General features: G+C 44.1%; 1 protein-coding gene across 1 annotated transcript in view; it reads left to right on the top strand.

The window, feature by feature from the left end:
- Susd6 (sushi domain containing 6) overlaps nt 1–19860 on the top strand; it is a 97513-nt gene extending 77653 nt beyond the window's left edge. Inside the window, exons 3-6 of the mRNA XM_085697431.2 lie at nt 6870–7067; nt 8097–8235; nt 12707–13134; nt 15721–19860. Of these exons, the coding sequence (XP_085553557.2) occupies nt 6870–7067; nt 8097–8235; nt 12707–13134; nt 15721–15746 (791 nt within the window). The 3' untranslated portion in view covers nt 15747–19860. The remainder of the gene's footprint in view (nt 1–6869; nt 7068–8096; nt 8236–12706; nt 13135–15720) is intronic.
- The last annotated feature ends 208 nt before the right edge of the window (nt 19861–20068 follow it).

The raw sequence follows: 20068 nt of genomic DNA, 5'->3' as shown, positions 1-20068 counted from the left end.
CCATGTGATATATTAGTAGTGTGGAAGAGTTTTTCTTGTGACATCTTATAATGAGGAAGATTCCATATAACACCTAAGGACAATCAGAATTTGAATACAGATTCGATGATTTAGTAGCTATGTTATATCAGGTCATTACTAAATTTGTCAGAGTCTTAAGTTTCTTAGTCTGACTAAATTCTCATTACACCTTCCTTGTAGGGTGGGGGAATTAAGACCGATGTAGTGCCTGTTGATAAATGCTTTTCTCTTCCTCATTTGCACCTTGTGGAACAACAGAGACTGTTTTACATTTAAATGTATGCTTCTTAAATGGGTATACCTAGACATTACTTTTAGATGGTAGAGGAAATGAAGCTACAACTTTGACTCTTATATGAAGGCCTCTTAACTCTATTTTCCCTCGAATCCCTTAGTTTATTACCATAGTTACCTCCGACAGGGAGCAGCTGTCCATGGTGTCTTCCTCCATCAGACAGCTTAAGTCGGAGCTAGGATGAGGAGATGAGACTGGGTAGCCATTGCTACTGAGGAAAAAATAAACTCCTCTGATTTCTCTTGACCTTTCTCTACCACCCAAAGGTAGTACAGTAATATGTTAGCACGCCCAGAATATCTTGACTCCTTAGCTTTGTGGTCATCTTTCCATCCTGGGCATAGAGAACGGCTGTGAGCTGTGCTCCATAGCTAACTGAGCTGGGAGAGACTGGGCGCTAGCAGTGGTGGCTGACTGGATTGGTGGCCTGGCCTGGAGTAGCAGGATAAAGGAGAATACCCTCGTGCCTGACCCTTCTAGCAATCATAACACTGGGAAGGGAAAAGGACCCAGCCCAGCTGTCAATCTGTTCTCCCCTCCTTCCTGAAGCTGTGAAAACAAGAAGAGGTGAAAGGGTAACAGAACATATGGAGGCCATTTGTCAGCCAAGTGCAATCTAAGCTCTGCAGCTGAAAGGGGAAGAGAAAAGGGGGTGGTTCATCTGCTGAGATGCTGCAAAGAAGAGCAAAGGAGTTTCCATCTTGCTGTTTTCTGCCAGTCCGCTCTTTGTAGCTTCAGAGCCTGTCCTGGAACTAGCTCTTGTACACCAAGCTGGCCTTGAACTCACAGAGATCAGCCTGCCTCTTCCTCCCAAGTGCTGTGATTAAAGGTGTGTGCCACCACCACCACCTGGCTCTGAAATAGTCTTTTTTTTTTTAATGTAAAGTCTTTGTCCTACCCCGTTCAAAACTCAAAAATATGGGGTTTAGTTTACTCTGTAAAGTAAATGTAAAAATGTTTTAGTGTCTATTATATGTGCAGCATTTTCATGAATGTTGTTTTTATTAATCGGCTCATTACACGGGTAGAACTAGATATTGCTGTCGAATAAGGCTCACAGGAAGACAGGGCGGTTGATAGGCCACAGAGTGGATCCTTGGGTCAAACTCAGATTTATTTGTTTGACACCTAAGACCGTGCTCTGACCCTTTCTGGTCTGATCCTGTTAGGCAGGCAGTGTGTTTTCATGATTAGCTAAGGGCTGATTTAGAGAATAAGAGATTTACTTGCAGAGAGATTCAGTTATGTGGCCTATTCTAGTTAGAAGCTTTTGCAAGCTCTCTACCATTTTTCTATAAAGTATTTACTATCTGTCACTGGGGACCAAACCAAATCCCTATCCTATAGTGTGGACAGATGGGTGGTAGCTCTTAGTGGAGGAAGGGTGATTTGTGGAAAACTTATTCAAAAAATGATATAGTAGTTGTTTATGAAGAGGAATGGAGTTGTTACAAAAACACAGAGGGAAAATAATAAAAGTTCCTGCTTACTGAACACTTAGTATGTAACAGATCCTGTGCTTGTCCTATATATTTGAATTAATCTTCATAGCAACCATGTGAAGTAGACATCTTTGTATCCCTGTTTTAGATGAGAAAACTGAGGAATAGATCTTTCCAAGACAGTAATGGGTAACTTTTGAAGGCAACAAACAAATTAGACATCTAATTCTGGACCCACACTAACAAATTCTAGCCTGTGCTCTCTGGCAGTGGCTGGAGAGGTGTTCAAAAGAGCTACAGCCTTGAAACCCCAAAGCATAAAAGTGGGATGGCTGGCTGTGTGTGTCTTAAGGTTAGGATCCTTGGCCAAGGAGAACAACACTTTATTCTGAGTGACTAAGGAGTTTTTGTGACTCTCTCCAAGTAATAAGAGTTTCCATGTTTGAGACAATAAAAGAAAATACTTCTCCTTCTTCTGAGGCTACTGGTTATGAAAGAGAGGGAAGGAAGGAGGGGGAGGAGTCTGGTCCTAAAACAAGGATGATCTCTCAGCTAGACTTGTCTGCCAGTTGTTGATGTCCCAGAGCAAGGCTTGAGCTAGGCCTTTCTCAGGAAGATGATGGGGACTGAGACAACCTAGGTCTCTGTGGTTCTTCGCTGTGCCCTTCACCCCAGCACCGTGTCACACCCTGAGAAAGGCTTGAGCTATGACAGGCAGACCCTACCCACAGTGTATGGGAAGTTCTCTAAGAAAAGAGATTCTGACTGGACAATGGGCTTCCTGTCTGACTGCTAGGAAGGTTTGTTTTATATGAGAAGGTTGCAAATGACTTGAGAAATCATCTTGATTCCCTTTCACTGCAGCCTGTTTTAGATTTTTGATTTCTTAAGTGTTGATCACTAATGCAGAAGGCCAGGAGAGCCATTCAGAAGCAGCCCTTGGGTGTCTTCTAAGTAATGAGAGTTCTGTTTTCTGGCTCCTCCATCAAGCCTGTGGCAAAAACCTGCTCCATTGAAAGAGCTCTTTCCTGTATAGAAACAAGGTGCTGCCAGCCCTTCATACTCAGGTCAGTTTAAAGCCACTGTAGAAGTTTTATAAATGAACTTCTCAAAGGTGTGAGGTTAACCACATAGTCAACTTCAGACAGATTTTCAGTGTCACAAATAACCCTGATCAGAGGTGTTTTAGTTTAGTGCCTTTGTGTACTGAAACAGACCTAGAAATGACTTCAACGTCTGCTGAAGTGTCCAGTGTCCAGATTGACCTTGTTGCTGAACTTCTCACTGAGACACCTTTGGCAGGTTGAGGTTTGGAGGAGAAGCTAGTCAATGAGACCCTCTGATACGTTGCACCAGCCTTACCTGCTCATTAACACTGAACAAGTATCCTAACCTCCTAACCTCTCTTCCTTACTTTGTGCATCTGTATTGTGCTATGAGTATATTTAAGTCAAATTTGTATATGCGTGTGTGTGTGTGTGTGTGTGTGTGTGTGGTGAAACATAAAGGAATTATATTTGTAAACTGTGTAAAATAGTGCCTGGCATGTATCAGTAAGCATGAGCTGTTAAGACTCAACTTCTGAAGGATATCTTACAGAAACTTTTGACCATCACTAGATGGTCTTCTTTCTGTATTTATAATGCTCCAATTCCAATTTGTCTGGGATGCTTTTTGCCGTCTCTTTGAACAAGCGTGTGCAGGTCAGCCTTGGGGAAAGTCATTCAACTCAGAAGAGTCTCCTTGTCCTCGTGTAAAATACTTCATGGAGAAGGAACTCAGGAAAGTTGCTTGGTGCTCCTAGACAGCTGTGTACAGTAACTACTGTTTCTTGTACAAAACAGCATTATAGTGGTATACTGTTTATATTTTAATAAATAAAGGTTGCCTGAAGATCAGAGTGCAAAGCAGCCACACTAATCAACTATACAGACCAAGCATTGATGGCACACACCTTTCATCCCAACAGTCATACTAGTTAGCCATAGGGGCTGGGCCATTGTGGTGCATGCCTTTAAACCCAGGACTAGAGAGGAATATAAGACGGGAGGAAGGAGACAAGTCTGTCTCTGTCTGAGGATTCGTGGAGATAGGATCGCCCATTTCGAACTGAGGTAGAGGTAAGAGCCAGTGGCTGGTTGCTTTACTTTTCTGATCTTCAGCCTGAACCACAATATCTGTCTCTGGGTTTTTATTATTCGTGCCACACAACATATTTGAACAGCTTTACTTTCCATAATCCCCTTGTCTTTTCTCTGGCTCTACTGCTAATAAACTGGAAGTAGAAATTGAACCTTTACATATCAAGAAAGAGTTTTACAAGTGAATAGATAGTCCTCTTCTAAATAACTTAAAGGGTCCTCTGTGCAAAATGCTGAGTTTTTGCATGACTGTTTTTTTTTTTATTGCAGGGGTGGGGGAGGCAACATCTCACTGTGTAGGCTTTCCTCTTGAACTCAGAATCCTCCTGCTTCAGCCTTCTGATGGTGGAATTATAGGAGTGTGGCCACCACACCTGATGACGTCTCATGCTCATCATATAGATCTTTGTGCTGGTTTTTTTTTTTTTTTGGATCCACAAACCTATCTTCCAATATTTAGTCAAGAACTCCTTTCACTAAGACTCTGCTGACTATTAACATAAGCCTTTACTAGCTCTGTTAGTTAGCTTTCCATAGTTGTGACAAAATCCTTGAGAAAAGCAACTTAAAAGGAGACAGCAGCTCACCATTCCAGCCCAGTCACTTGAGCCTGTAGTAAGGAAGGGAACACACGATGAAACAGAGCTCTTTTCTCCTGGGGGTAGCCAGGAAAAAGAGAGATGGATGGAAGGTGGAAGGGGAGGAAGGAGGTCATGCTGCTAACAAGCCAAGGAATTTGGACCCTAGGCTCTATTCATATTGTTATGTTCTTTCTTGTTACCTCTAATTGCTTTCTGTAACTATAGCTCAATGGGGCATTTACAGTACTACCTCGGCCCTGCTCCAGTAATCACCTCTCTAGAACTGAGACTTGGGCCTGAGACGTCTTTCTCTTCCCCTGCCCCACTGTCAGTCCCCAGGAGAGCTTGTGGGTCCTGCCTGCTTTCAGGAACTGCCTTGAATGTTCAACATTAATTATGCCCAGGAAATGAGCCAATTAGAGAAACAAGAGTCAGTCACAAGGTCTGAGGGGGGTTTACTACTCTGAACAAAAGATCAAAAATGAAATAGTAAAACAGCAGCTGGTTTGCTGGCCAGGTCTCTGAATGACTTGGCCACCACTTTGAAAACTACGGAAATGCATACATTCACTTCCTTCCTGTTCAGGACTTTGAGCTGTGTAGGTAGGAATATCAGAGGTGTGTCCTTTAAGGGAATAGGGCCACATATTTGGATTCATCTTCTAGTTCCATAGTTGCTGTCAGACTTACTAATCCTTTGGTAACTTTTTAAATTAGCAACTTTTAAAAAATTGTTGAGCTGGAACTGTAGCTCAGTTATGTGGTAGAGCATATACTAGTATGTGTAAGACCTGAAATCAATCCTCAGTATTACCAAAGGAACAAATAAATGGGAAAGTAAAGGGGAGTGTCTGAGTGATAGATGCTTATCTAGCATGTACCAGTCCCTGGTTCAGTTCCAAGAAATGCCCAAGAAAAACTATAAATTTACTTAAATGACAAAACAAGAGAAAATGACATATTCCTACCTCTAAGGATGTGCAGCCTGAGGACGAGGATCTTTTCTGCATCTAATACCTTCCCCCAGCCAGACTTGAGTCAACCTGCATAATCGCATTCTGGGTCAGTTAGTGGGAGGCTGCAAGGGTATGTCTACAGAATGTAGTCTGGGACTTTCACATGGAAGTGAGCCAGGGCCTTATCTTGATAGTCAGACACTCTTGTGTAATTCCCAGTCACTCTGGGCCTGTTGGAGGAAGTGAGAAAAGGAAAGATCATTCTGATTCCCACACAGATGTCTTTGTGATACAAGGGATAGGCTGACATGTAGTCAGCAAAACTGAATTTCCTTTGGAAAAATCTGTGTTGTATCTTGTGTTTGTAAAACATTTAGAAAGTTGGAGGTCATGAGTGCCTGTTCATACTGTCTTCTCCCAGGCTAGCCTTTCAGGGATTCCTTCATGTTACCACTAGCATAGCATACTCCTCAAGCATAGCTAGAAACACTCCCCTTGCACTACCTGGCTTGGAATTCAGTTCTGTAATCTGTCTGAATGTAATGTGCAGCCTTACATAGAGATAATTTCCCTTCTCCTGAGAGCTGCTGAGACCTTCCAGCTCCTGTGATGCTGTGACAGCCTCTCTAAACCACAGTCCCACAACACCCACACCCTGTTTGCCATCACTTTAGTTGACCAGATTGAGGGTGTGAAAGGAAGTGATCTTGGTACACATAACTTTATAAATCAGTCAGCTCATGGGAAAAAGAGCTCAGGGTTAGAATCAGAGGACCTGACTCTGGTCCCAAGTTGACATTCACCCTGCCCTAATCTTGGCTAAAAGTTGCTTCACTTTGTGGGATTTAATAGTCTCACTGTCAGAGGGAAGAAATGATAGTTATTGCACAGAACTTTAAGAGACGATGATGACTTTTAAACTAGATTGTCATACCTAGAGGGGAAATGTGGGTTTTATTGTGGGACAGAGGCAAATGAAGCCTGGCAGACAAGGGAAGGTGCACAGGGCTTGGAAAACCTCCCAGGAAAGCTCTCTGGAATCTTCTCAGAAGCCAGACTCATGTTTCAATTATACCAGGGAGTCCTTCCTGGAATTGTTGTAAACAACCTGACACTTGCCATAATGAGTTGCTCATGCTTTATCCTCTCTCAGTCTGACTCACTGGTAGTAGGCGCTGTTAGAATCGGGTCCAAATTAGAGCAGGTACAGAACTTTTCTGGAGTCTGCTGGCCAGTGGAGAGTAGAGAAATGCTGTAAGAACCCAGACTAACAAGTGAACTTCCCTGTCTGTCAGTGGCAACTTGAATTCCATACTAGTTCAACAGGCTTTCCCAAGGATGGTTCTATGCTCTTAGTATTTCAGGACCATGCTACTGAGAGCACATGCCCATTGAAAGCCTCATTGTGATTCCATCTCCCTCTGTCTTTGCAGTGTGTCCTCTGCCCCCAGAGCCAGAGAATGGTGGCTACATTTGCCACCCCCGGCCCTGTAAAGACCCCTTGACAGCAGGCAGTGTCATCGAGTACCTATGTGCAGAAGGCTACATGTTGAAGGGCGACTATAAATACCTGACCTGCAAGGATGGCGAGTGGAAGCCGGCCATGGAGGTTAGCTGTCACCTCAATGAAGGTCAGTCTACAAGTAAAATGGGGTACTGCCTGGATCCTGCTTTTCTCCTACTTTCTGGGGAATGGTGCATGCTTTCTTGAGCCCTCCCTTGGCTATGTTAAGCCCTTTGTCCCCTCTTTCTTTGGTCTTCCGTGTCTTTGTGGATGTCATTGGGGTTGCTGGTACAAGTCACGTTTTTGCAGTCCACTGGACCATTGAGAAGTTCTTTGTCTTTAATGAGGCATCTGCCTGACTATGTAAAATTCCTTTGATGTCAGGATCTCTCTCTGTTTGTCTAATCAGGTGTTGATGACCTTGGGCTGTATTCTGTCTACTCACAGTGAGCAGTGAGCACAGCACTAACACATTTTCCAGTGTCTCTTCCATTTCATTTTTCCCTTGAATAGAAAATGACGGTTTTGTTATGGAGCTCCAGCCTTGCTGTACAGAATCCTTTTTCTTTACTGCCCTATCTTGTCTTGGATGACATAAAAATACAAATTCTTAAAGGAAAATGTGTGTTATATGTTGTATGGTCTTTTCTCTTGCTTCACACTTGGGCTTCGAGACCAGAACATGCCTAACCCATAACACCTCAGAAGAAGGTGGGAAACAATATGGGGTTTACAGTGAAGGCTGAGGGACTTAGGACAAGACCTTATTATTTGCCCACTTCTTAATTATCCTGATGTATGGGGGGAAATATGGTGGAATTCAAGGTGGTAGAAAAATGGCCCCTTTAATGGTTGATGTTCACCAGCTTGCTATTGGTATTTTAAGAACTCCAGAGTTAAGTGAGTTTAGCTACCAGTTGAACTGAGTGGCGGGGGTGGGGTGAGGGATCTTACTCAGGAAACAGGAAAAGGAAATGTTTCCAGAAACACCATATGTACATAGGCCACTTTATAAGATTTTTTTTCCTCAAAGGGCCCAGCTGTCAAATAAATGTTTCTGTATATTACCACGCAGGGAATATTTGGCTCCATTGTCCGTAGAGCTCATCTGTTATGTTTCTGGGTACCAAATGTTTGTGATGACTTGTTTCCTTAGACAAAGAAACGCACACGTCCCTTGGGGTCCCTGCGCTGTCCATAGTGGCTTCCACTGCCAGCTCTGTAGCACTCATTCTTCTCCTCGTGGTGCTGTTTGTACTGCTGCAGCCAAAGCTGAAGTCTTTCCATCATAGCAGGTGAGCACAGTGTTAGTCAAGCATCTTCATGGGACTGACCTTGGACTCGTTATAGGAAGTTGTTGTCCTATAGCCTCTACTAGTCTGTATCTTAGGGAAGTGGAGAAGAGGGTCTGGCTGTATGTTAAACTCCTGGATGTGCCCGGCAGTGTAGTTTTGTTCACATACATTACTTTGAACCTAATGGGAACATCACAGACAAAGAAACTGAAGCATTCACATTATATCTCAGGTTGATTGCAGAACTGAGATTTGAACCTAAATCTGTTCTACCTCAAAGCCATGGCATTTCCACTTGTCTCTGGAGTGTGGTTCTAACAGCATTAGCATCTCTCCTGAAATACTTTGGAGCTAAGGCACAGTGCTAGGATTTATAGTTTTCTGTATGATGTTGATGCATGCTTGCATTTGTAAGCTACCTCTTCCTGCTCCTGGCTTCTAAGCCTTAGTGCACCTTGGTTTCCCCCAAGTTCTAATTTATTCAGTTCAGAGTGGGATTGTGACCTTACCATTTTCTAGAAAGCTTCTCAGATAATTTTAATGTATAATGAAAATCCAAGACCATGGTACCATTCTGAAATCATAAGAAGTGGGTTTTCTTCTCGGCAGATTCTCCTTTCTCTCTTATAGTATATTTTAATTAATTATCCTGGACTCAGGAGATAGGAGTGACAAGTGGTAGTAGTGCCCCAATGGGACTGGCTCTGATGGGAGACTTTTCTCTTGCACTACCTTGGCATCTATAGTTGCTCAATGCTTGAGGGTACCTCGGGCTTTTGAAGAATAGGCCATTTATATTCATTCATGGTCCTATATTAGTCACTGCTTTAGCTCTCAGGTACAACAGTCTAGACGAAACCACATTCTATAAAATGTTCCAGATTTGGAACTTACAAATACAGACTACCCTGTAGTGAATTTCTGTATGGGAATGTGATTTTTCTTTCTTCCTCTTGTTTTGTTTATAAGAAAGGAGGAGTAGCAATTATTTTTAAAAAGGTATTTTGAAGGGAACTATTTAATTATATTTACTATGTAAGTGGGCATGTGCCATACCATGGTATACATGTGGAGATCAGAGGACAACATCCACTAAATAAATGAATGTAATTTTTTGGTTTTTGTTTTGTTTTTTAAGGCAGGGTTTTCCTTTGTAGCCCTTGGTGTCCTAGAACTCACTCTGTAGAGCAGGCTGACCTGGAACTCATTCTATAGAGCAGACTGACCTAGAACTCACAGATATCTGCCTCTTGAGTATTGGGATTAAAGGCATGTGCAACCATGCCCAACAAAAAAAATATTCTTTTGAAGTTTCTTATTCAGAAATCTCTGGATACTTTTAGGGATGCTAATTGTTCTCAGTATATACGTCATTTGAATTAGGCAGCGTAGATTGTGTCTGCCAAGTACAAGTAAGGAAATCAGGAGTTAATCACTTGTAAGCAATGGTAATGCCGGTATAGGCTGGCATCTGTACTGTGCCTCTCAGTGTGGAAAATGAAAGAAAAATATCCTTCCTCATCTATGTAGAGTTCTTGGTAAAATTTAACTTAAGTTCAATTATGATGAAAAATAATTACACACATCTAGGTATACATCCTCCTAGAAAGCTGACCTGGGCACTTAAAAAATTGTCAGGGTCTTGAGGCTAGAGAGATGAGCCAGCAGTTAAGAGCACTGGCTACTCTTCCAGAGGACCTGAATTCAATTCCTAGCATCCACATGACGGCTTCCAATTATCTGTAAATCTAGTTCCAGGGGATCTGACACCTTATTCTGGCCTCTCAGGGTATTGCTCCACATGGTGCCCCACATGGTACGCAAACGTACATGCAAACAAAACAGCCATATACATAAAATAAAAGAATTAAAATTTTTAAAAATGCCATGTCTTAAAACTCTAGTGAATACTCTAGACTAATGGAAATGAAAGGGACAGGACAATTAAACAAAAAGAGTATATGCGTCTTAGGGTTGCTGATGCTGTGACGAAACACCAAGACCAAAAGCAAGTTAGAGCGAAAGGGTTTACACTTTCACATCCATAATTCTTCACTGAAGGATGCCTGGACAGAAATTTAAACAGAGCAGGAACTTGGAGGTAGGAACTGATGTTCTGGCCGTGGAGAAATATTGCTTACTGGCTTGCTCCTCGTGGCTTGCTTTGCCTGTTTTCTTATGAAACCCAGGACCCCCAGTCCAGGGATGACTACCCACAATGGCCTGGACCTTCCCACATCAATTACTAATTAAGGAAATGCTCCACAGGCTTGCTTACAGCTCAGTCTATGGAGTCCTTTTCTCAACTGGAATTCCCTCCTTTCAGATGACTCTAGTCTAGTGATTCTCAATCTGTGGATTGCATCCCCCTTGGGGGTCAAATGCCCCTTTCATATGGATCACATGTTAGACACAACATTACGGTTCATAACAGTAACAAAATGACAGTTATGAAGTAGCAATGAAATAATTTTATGGTTGGGGGATGGGGTTACCACAACATGAGGAACAGTATCAAGGGTCACAGCATTAAGAAGATTGAGAACCACTGTTCTAGCCTATGTCAACTTAACATAAAATTAGCCAGCACAGTATGTTTGATTCTGAATAAAATCAAAGAACAAAGCAATGGATGATTTTGCGGACAGTTTGGGAAGTTTGTATTATAGTGCACCTAAACCATTGTTAAGTTTCTGGAATGTAACAACACTGTAAGTTATACAGGGAAAGAAGTCCTGAGGCTTATCCGCTTATACAAATTATGTCTTCAGCATGCTTTCAAACAATTCAGAGGGGAGAAAAGTGTGTATAACAAACATGATCCCCAGAAAAGGTGACTGTATAAATCTCTCACAGTGTTCACTAAAAAGAAACCAGAGGGGTTGCATTCTAAACATAGAAATTTAGAGCTAAACCGTTGTTAAAGAGTTTGTGTTATAGTCAAAATATTAAAATATTTATTAAAATATTAAAGTAAAAAGAGCCGGGAGATGGATTACAAATACCTTTCATCCCTGCACTCAGAAGGCAGAGACAGGCAGATCACTGAGAGTTTGAGGCCAACCTGGCCTACAGAGCAAGCTTCAGGACAGCCATGGTTACACAGAGAAATCCTGTCTTGAAAAACCAAAGATAAATAAGTAAATAAAAAGTAAGCCAGGCCCTGTAATCTCAGCACTTGGGAACCTGAGGTAAAAGGACCCTCAGAGTTAGTCTGAGCTTAAATAGTAGCAAGGCATGTCTCTTTTAAAACAAAATCAGCTAGATGTGGTAAGCCAGGCCCTGTAATCTCAGCACTTGGGAACCTGAGGTAAAAGGACCCTCAGAGTTAGTCTGAGCTTAAATAGTAGCAAGGCATGTCTCTTTTAAAACAAAATCAGCTAGATGTGGTGGTATATACTTTGTTTCAAAAAAAAATAGAAATCAGACAAGTGGTTTCCATGCAAGTCAGGATAGTGGTGGTAAGATCCTTGTGGTAGTGAGGAAGTGGGAGTAACTGGGATAGGCGCAGAGGATCTGGACTTTAGTTCTAACCTCAGTAGGAGTGTACACCAGTGTCCCTTTGGATGATGCAGGGACCTGTATGTAGTCTTTGTCACATGTTCTTTCCTACATTTGGGTTAAATTTCACAATTTTATATGTGATTTTTATTTATTTATTTTCCTGAGACAGGGTTTCTCTGTAGCTTTGGTGCCTGTCCTGGAACTTGCTCTGTAGACCAGGCTGGCCTTAAAATTCAGAGATCCGCCTGCCTCCCAAGTGCTGGAATTAAAGGCGTGCGCCACCACCACCTGGCTGATTTTTTTTGGTTTTTTGAGAGAGGGTTTCTCTGTAGCTTTGGAGCCCATCCTGGAACTAGCTCTTGTAGACCGGGCAGGCCTCGAACTCACAGAGATCCGCCTGCCTCTGCTGGGATTAAATGCGTGCACCACTACCACCCGGCTTTTTTTTTTTTTTTAAAGACATGAGTCTCACTCTGTAAACAAGCTGGCCTCAAATTTATAGAGAGCTTTCTGCATCTGTCTCCCAAGTGCTGGGATTAAAGGCGTGCACTGCCATGCCTGGCAAGATGTCTGAGTGTTTTACCTGTTTGTGTATGATATGTGGATGCGGAATCAAATCCCAGGTCCTTTGAAAGAGTAGCCAGTGCTCTTAACCATTGAACCATCCTCTCCAACCCTAAGAACACAGTCTTTAAAAGTATATAAAACTGGATTCAGTCTCAAGTTACGAGCTCTCAGGCTGCTAAGCAGTTACTTAACTTCTCTGAGCTAAGCCCATATTCTTGGTGAATCCCTACATGAAAGGGCTCAGGTGAGATTCCAGTCAGTGTTCTAAAGTATTTAAAGCACTTCCTACTTGATGGCGTTTAATAAGTGCTGGAAAATGATGGATTTTGTTGGTACAGTGTTATTGAGTCACCTCTTTGTTACTCAGATCCTTATTTTGTCTTTTTCTTTTCTAATGCAGGCGTGACCAGGGAGTTTCTGGGGACCAAGTCTCCATCATGGTGGATGGGGTCCAGGTTGCACTACCTTCATACGAGGAAGCTGTGTATGGCAGTTCTGGTCACTGCGTGCCACCGGCTGACCCTAGAGTACAGATCGTTTTGTCAGAAGGGTCTGCACCTAGTGGGAGGAATGTGCCAAGGGAACAGCAGCTGCAGGGCCAGGGTGCCTGTTCCTCTGCAGGTGGAGAGGATGAGGCCCCTGGCCATTCTGGGCTGTGTGAAGCCTGGGGTTCCCAGGGCTCAGAGACTGTGATGGTGCACCAGGCAACCACATCTTCCTGGGTGGCTGGCTCAGGGAGCAGCCGGCTGACACACAAAGACACTGCAGATTCAGAGAACAGTGACATACAAAGCCTTTTATCTCTCACATCAGAGGAGTACACAGATGGTAAGCAGTCTTTGCTAAACATGAATTATTGCTGGGAATGGGGAAACCCTGTGGACCACTCTGATAATTGGTATATTTTCACACACACCTCACCAAAAAAGATAATAGCCAGAGTATTAGCCTACAAAGTAGAATTTGGTCCTCAGAATAAGGAAAAGCCAGGTAAAGCTTTGGGCTCTCATAGGGAGACTTCATTGAATTTCGATGGCTCTTGAGTCTAATACTGTCCACAGCCATAGGGCTCTGCTAACCCAACTGGATGGGGTTCAGGGTGTAGAGCTGTTAAAAGTTTTATGTTCATGGAAGGCAGAAAATAACAAGGAGACCTTGGGCTGTACTGCTGAGAAAATTGTAGCCTGCGTGTGTTGTAGAGAAGACCGCTGCTTCACTTTACACAGGAGTATATTCCTGGTTTCCTTGTGCTGTCCGAATCATTTAGGCTTGAGTGGTAGGTATTTATGACTGTCCCCATGTTAGAGATGGAGAAATTGATACCCAGTTTCACTTGTCATTTATCCACTGGTAACTGACAGCTGAGATATAAAGCTAAATGACTGTAACTCTAAACCAGGATTTTTAACCTTCAGTGCCTTGAGGGCTCCCAGGTAGCTCTAGCTCCTTTGTGTCAGGCTGGCCATAGAATGCAGTGGTTGTCTGCTCACAATCTACCTTTGCTGGAGCCTGGGGAATTTAACTAAAATTCGAATCTGTCACTTTAAAAGAATATCTATAGACGAATCTCAGTGTAGTTCAGGATTCAGACAAAGCCTCGAAGCTCCCTATAGATAGTAACACTTTGTGCCTTTCTGAAAGAGTCAGAAGAAACTTCATAGACCCTGGTGTCCTGGAGAGAGGCCATGTCAGACATTTAGAAATGTGTCTGTCAGTAGCTTGCCTTAGTTGCTCTTTGTTGAAAAGAGATGGCAAGGGCCCTGTAATAACTGATCCAGTTTGGATGTGACTGACCTCTGGACCCTTGGGTACATATACTACAAGGTGTGGCTAAGGACACGTGGCATCCTTTATCCTTCGCCAGCAGCCAAGGAGGTTCCTTATTTTTCCTTGATGACTATTTATTTGTGTTTTTGGTTCAGACACTTTTGTTTGTATTTTGTTGTTGTTTTCAGAGACAAGGCCTCTCTGCATAGCCCAGGCTGCCTTCGAAACCATTGTCCTTCAGCCTCGACCTCCCAAGTGGCTAATCACAGCTGTCTCCCACGTGCTGGCTTAAGTCTCACTATGTAGCCTTGACTGGCCTGAAACTCACTGTGTAGACCAGGCTGGCCTCAAACCCACAGAGATTAGCCTGCCTCTGCCTCCAGTTAAAAGTATTCTGCTGGCATTAACAGTAACGTGTCGTCATGTCTGGCTTGAGCAATCCTTTTTGAAAGCCCCATTTTATGTTTAGTTCCAAATGAGGTTTCAGGTCTGACTCAAACAGGAAACATGCTCCCTGTTGCATAGAGTATCAGTTGGAAGACAGTGGGGTCTGCATTGGAGAAATTATGGAGTCAATAATTGTAGTGCTAGCCAGATATGGTGTTTCAGGCCTACAATCCTCGCATTTCAGAGACTTGGGCAAGAGAACCACACACAAGTCCAGGTTAGTTCAAATGGCATAGACCCTTTCTCTAAAATAAGGTCAGCAAGATGACTCAGCAGGTAGAGGCTCTTGCTACCAAATCTGATGATCTGAATTTGTTTCCCGGCCCCACATGGTAGAATGAGAACTAACTCCCAAAAGTTGTTATCTGACATGCAGGTACAGATGCACAGCATCACATACTTCCTACAGTGTGCAGATGTACACACACACACACACACACACACACACACACACACACATACATTAAAAAACAAACAGGAATAAAGTTTAAGTTTAAAATACAATAATGAGGGCTGACTCAGCTGTTAAGAGAACTGGCTGTTCACCTAGAGGACCCAAGTTTAATTCCCCAGCACCCACATGGCAGCTCACAACTGTCTATAACTCCAAGAATCTGACACCCTCACACAGACATATATGCACACCAATGCACATAAAATTAAAAATTTTTAAGCAAAAAAAAAATGAAATAAAATTGAAGAACTGATGCCATAATGAAGTATTCAGAAAATAAGACACCTAAGACTGATATTCTAGGAAGTCAGGAGCTTGACACAGGGGTCTGACCTTCTCCCCTTTAGTGACAAATGAGAAAATCAAACCCCAGAGAAACAAAGTGATTTGTCCAGGTTCACACAGATGGCAGATGGCGTTAAAGAAATGATGGGACTTAAGGAGGACTTTGGCTTCTTAGAGCAAGATTGGAGAATTGAGAGTAACTAGACCATCAGAGAAGGGAGGCAGAGTCGTGTTGGTGGGACCAGAAAGTGTTTGAATGCCAAGCTTAGCTTTCTGATTTTATCATACAGGCAGTGGGAGAGATGAGGCAGAAAGCAAGAAATTCTTACTCTCTTAGATGTGTGCAGCAGAGCATTTTACTTCTTTCAATGGGGCTGTGTGGGGTCCCTGAGGTGGAGTTGGGAATAATACTGAAGGACGCCTTAGGTAACTACAGTTCTTCCCTCCCCATCTTTCTGCAGATATCCCACTGTTGAAAGAAGCATGAGGACTGCCACTGGCCTCTCTCTCTCTGCCCGTCCTCTCTCCTCCCGTGGGTTTGAGTACCATGTCCTCTCCAGTTGCCCCACCTGGATGCCTGAGCTGCCACCTGTGATTCTGTGTGTATCTGAGGGCCTGCAGGCCACCCCGCTGGATACTCAAGGAAGATTCTCACCATCTGCCCACAGCTGGAGGACCTGGCTCTTTGCCTGGCCCGCCTTCCCATCTGTCAGGGACATGTCTGAATGTGCTGGATTGAACCCTCCCTTTCCCCCAGCTCTGGTGGCCGCCCCACAGCCATGAGGGCCTGAGCACTGCTGTGTTTACTTGTGCCTTCCCCCACCCTGTCCAGGTTCTCTGTTGTGCAGGTGGGTTGCTGTTCACAGGCCTTAGTGGCTATTGCCACCTGTACACAGGGGCTGGGCCTGGGGCTGCAGAAACAGATTGAACAGTAAGGCCCTCAGAGCAGGAGTGACTCTTCGGGGCCAGAATGTGGGTCCCTGAGCTTGCCCTGTGTGTTGACACTGATGGCATCTTCCTTGACTGAGGATAGGTTTGGGAAGCCATGCCAAACCTACTCAGCACTCAGCTGTCCAACCCAGGTGCAGCCTCCTGGCTCTTTGAGTTTCCAAGAAGCACCCAGAAGACCTGTGGAAGGGAAGGAGGTTGTCAGATAATGATTGTCTTCCTAATATGCAAGTTCTCACTTCCCGCTTCCAGCATTGGCTGCCTTGGCCTTGGTTTCTGTTCCTGGATAAGGGGAAGTTGCATGCTGTCTCCTGAACTTTGTCCTAGGTAGCTCTGGCTTCCTTGCAGTCCACAGAACCCTGAGATTTGCGAGATGCCAACAAAAGCTCATCTGGGTTTTGGCATTCTGGACAAGTTGCCCAATTCTAGGTTTGTGGTGATGGAGGGGAGGTTGAGAGGTACAGACCAAGTCCCCCGTGGCTGCAGGCAGCTCCGGCCAGGTCCCGAGGATCCTCCTCACCACAGTTATGTGCCTTAGTAACTCTGCCCAGGAAGTGGCCTGCCGTGTCACTGCTTCTCCTGCTCTTCTCCATGCTCGTCCACATGCCATTGCTGACAAGTCACTATCGTTCCTGGCACCCCCTGGCTTGGCAAGCTGATGTGGGTTAGTGGGTGCTCAGAAGCCTGAGATACAGGCCTGGGAGTGAGAAAGTGCTATCACTGAAGGAGTGCTCCAGTCACTGTGCTGGGTCCTCCCAACAGCACTGAATGCCTGAGTAGCTGAGCCCTACCAGGCTTCTGCCATCTTGAGAAGACAGATGTGGTGTTAATGAGCTCTCTCTTTCTTGCTCGCTCGTGCGCTCTCTCTCTCAATCTTTCTCTCTCTCTCTCTCATCCTCTCTCTCTCTCTCTCTCTCTCTCTCTCTCTCTCTCTATCTCTATCTCTATCTCTATCTCTGTCTCTCCCTCCCTCAAGCCTCAAGGCTGGGAAACGTCAGAGCCAATCCTGGACTGTACCTATGATGTTTCTCCCTGAGCCTATCTGCGGTGGTAAAAATAATAAAAAGCCCAGTGTATTTATAGTTCCTGACCTAACAGGGTTAGCTCCAGGCCTTGGTGGTTTCAAATAGGGAATGACGTCCCCTAGCCCACTGCCACTGCCTCCACTTACAATGCACTTTAGTCCCTGTCATGCCAGGCTTCCTACCACCCTCATCTCCTTTCCTCTCAGGGTAAAGGCAGTGCCTGCTGGCTACTCCCCACCCCCACCCAGGAGGCCAGTCTCTTGTGCCAGGTATCCAGGCGAATGTGGTGGCTAGGAATGGGCTGGAGAAGGTGCTAAAACTAGAAGACTAAAGCTCCATGGAGATAGTGCACACCTCTTAGCAGTGGCTGTCATAAGCCACCTCACCATGGCTCTCCTTCACCCTCCTCAAGAGAGAAGTGGTGCAGAGGGGAGGAAGTCTTCTGAATGAGCCTTCCTCTTCTGTTTACTGCTCTTCCTAAAGTCTGGATTCTGCTCTGAGGGTTTTTAAAAAGAAAAATGGAAGATCCTTCCCTTTTCTGTGTCTTTACTCTGGGTTTTTGCCCCTTAACAGATTGCACTTTTTGTTTTGGATTTATTTAGCCACATGGGTGACTGGCTTGGCCCTTGGGTAAAAGAACCTGGTGCCTCCTTCCTTCTTCCCATCCATTAGCCTGCTCTCTGGGGCTCACAAGCCCAGGCTCGTCTAACTGGAGGGTAAAAGGGCCATGTTCCCCATCCTCCTGTCTCTAGTTTTGAGGTCTGTTCTTCAAGTTTCCCACCTGCTGCTGCTGGCACCTGCTACTTCTTCCCATGTTGTTTCTCTTTCTTCTAAAGCAATTTCCTAGCCATCAGTCATGTGCTTTGGTTTTTATGGCATCTGGACTTGGTCCCTTACAGAGGGACTGGAGGACTTTATTGCCTTGAGGTAGAGCCTGGCTAGAAACAGGGTCAGTGGCAGGTGTCAGGCTGTTGGACAGAAAAGAGCTTGGAGCAAGTGGGAAGAAGCTCGGCAGCCTACTTTGCTGGGCTCACCTCCAGGGGCATCCTGCAGACTTGTCCAGGAGACAGTCAGCACCAAAGGACTTTTAAACAGTTTTTTGTTTTGTTTTGTTTGTTGTTTTGGTTTGGTTTGGTTTTTGGGTTTTGTTTGTTTTTGCTTGCTTGAGATTTTTGTTTTGTTTTTGTTTTTACTTTTATTGTTTTGGGAGACTTTTTGCTTTTTTCATACTTGTGCTGACTCAATGCAGGTTTTATATCCTGGTGACTTGCTGTCGCAGTCTTATCAGTTTTCAAGGGCCAGAATGGTGAAATACATAAATAGAAAATTCCGTCCCTCCATGCCTTAGTTTAACAGGTAGGCCCTATCTGCCCAGTTCTGTATTCTGTGTTGTTTCTGCATTCCTGTTTCACTGGGTGAGAACTGTGAAATGGGCGGAGTCCTGACCACTTTGGATTTCTTTGCTTTTATAAGGCATTTCAATGTACATTCTATAAGCACTCCATTAGCAAAAGAGAACTTAAAGTAATGCCGTCTTCCCCATTCATCTTGCCCTCCTCCCCCAGTTCCAGCTTTACAGTTCTGCAGAGAAGCCAGGCTACAAGACAAAGGTATACTTTTCCTGCTTTGTGAGTGGCTGAATGGGGACAGAGAGCGTTGGCCTTTTTCCTCCCAATCCCATCAGAGCTCTTGAAGTACTTGGCTTCCTACATAGCAGTGTTTCCTCTGTTCCTGGGGAACATTCTAGAATAGAAAATGGAATATTCTGCAAACATTTCTAGATCCTAGCTCCCTTCCACCTCCTTAAAGAACAAAGAGGCTAAGCCGGGCGGTGGTGGCACATGCCTTTAATCCCAGCACTCAGGAGGCAGAAGCAGGCGGATCTCTGTGAGTTCGAGGCCAGCCTGGTCTACAAGAGCTGGTTCCAGGACAGGCTCCAAAGCTACAGAGAAACCCTGTCTCAAAAAAAAAAAAAAAGAGCAAAGGGGCTAGAAGGGACACATAGCATGCCTGCTACACAGCTCAATTCCAGGTGTGCTTATGCCTGACGGTATGGCTGGAGCCTCTTGTGGGGCTTGCTGGGTCTTCTGCAGCCTTGGAGAATTAAATTTTTTGGCAGATGTTTAGACTGAGTGATGTGGTAGCTGGTTCCCTGGAAAGCCAAAGGTGGCAGGGCCAGTTTTTTTGAGATGTGACTTAATTTCCAGCTGAAAACCTAGTAGAGGTTTTGAACAAAGCCCCCCCCCCAAACCCTCTTCCACTAGCAGAACTTACTGGGGGAATGTGGGGGTGCCACTTAGATTGCCAAGTAGGGAGAAGAAATGGCTGTGGGCTACATGGTTGTATGCACACTGTCCTGGCTTCTTAAGGTTGTGCACCACTATGGGATCCTTTGCAGAATGGTACTCATATAATGGTTTAAAACAACACATGCATAATTGACTGTGCAGGATGTCAATCAGTCTGGGTTTGCTTTATTTTATTTTATATATATATTTTTTGGTATCCTGTACATTGCAGTGGGTATGAAGATAGTATTTTAATATTTGTACAAAGTTTAATTTAATTTTAATTGTTCTATGTATATAACTGCATTTCTAAATAATAATAAAAATTCTTATGAAGGCAGTTTTGGAAGATGTAGTTTTTTCCAAAAAAAATTCTACAGAGTTCTAGATGATTGAAAAGAATAGGTATAGGGGATAAAGCCCTAGATTAGTGTTAGAGTTCTTGCCTGGCATGTGTGAAGTTCAGTCTCCAGTACCACAAAAGGAAGGAGAAGAGAGGTCAATTCTAAAGTGTTTGTAAGCATGGGTTCCTGAGTTCAGATCCCCAG

The sequence above is a fragment of the Myodes glareolus genome, chromosome 11 (assembly GCF_982192425.1).
Source record: "Myodes glareolus chromosome 11, mMyoGla1.1, whole genome shotgun sequence".
Classification (NCBI taxonomy): Eukaryota; Metazoa; Chordata; class Mammalia; order Rodentia; family Cricetidae; genus Myodes; species Myodes glareolus.
Note: the sequence above shows the minus strand (reverse complement) of the source record. Positions and strands in the feature narration are given on the sequence as shown.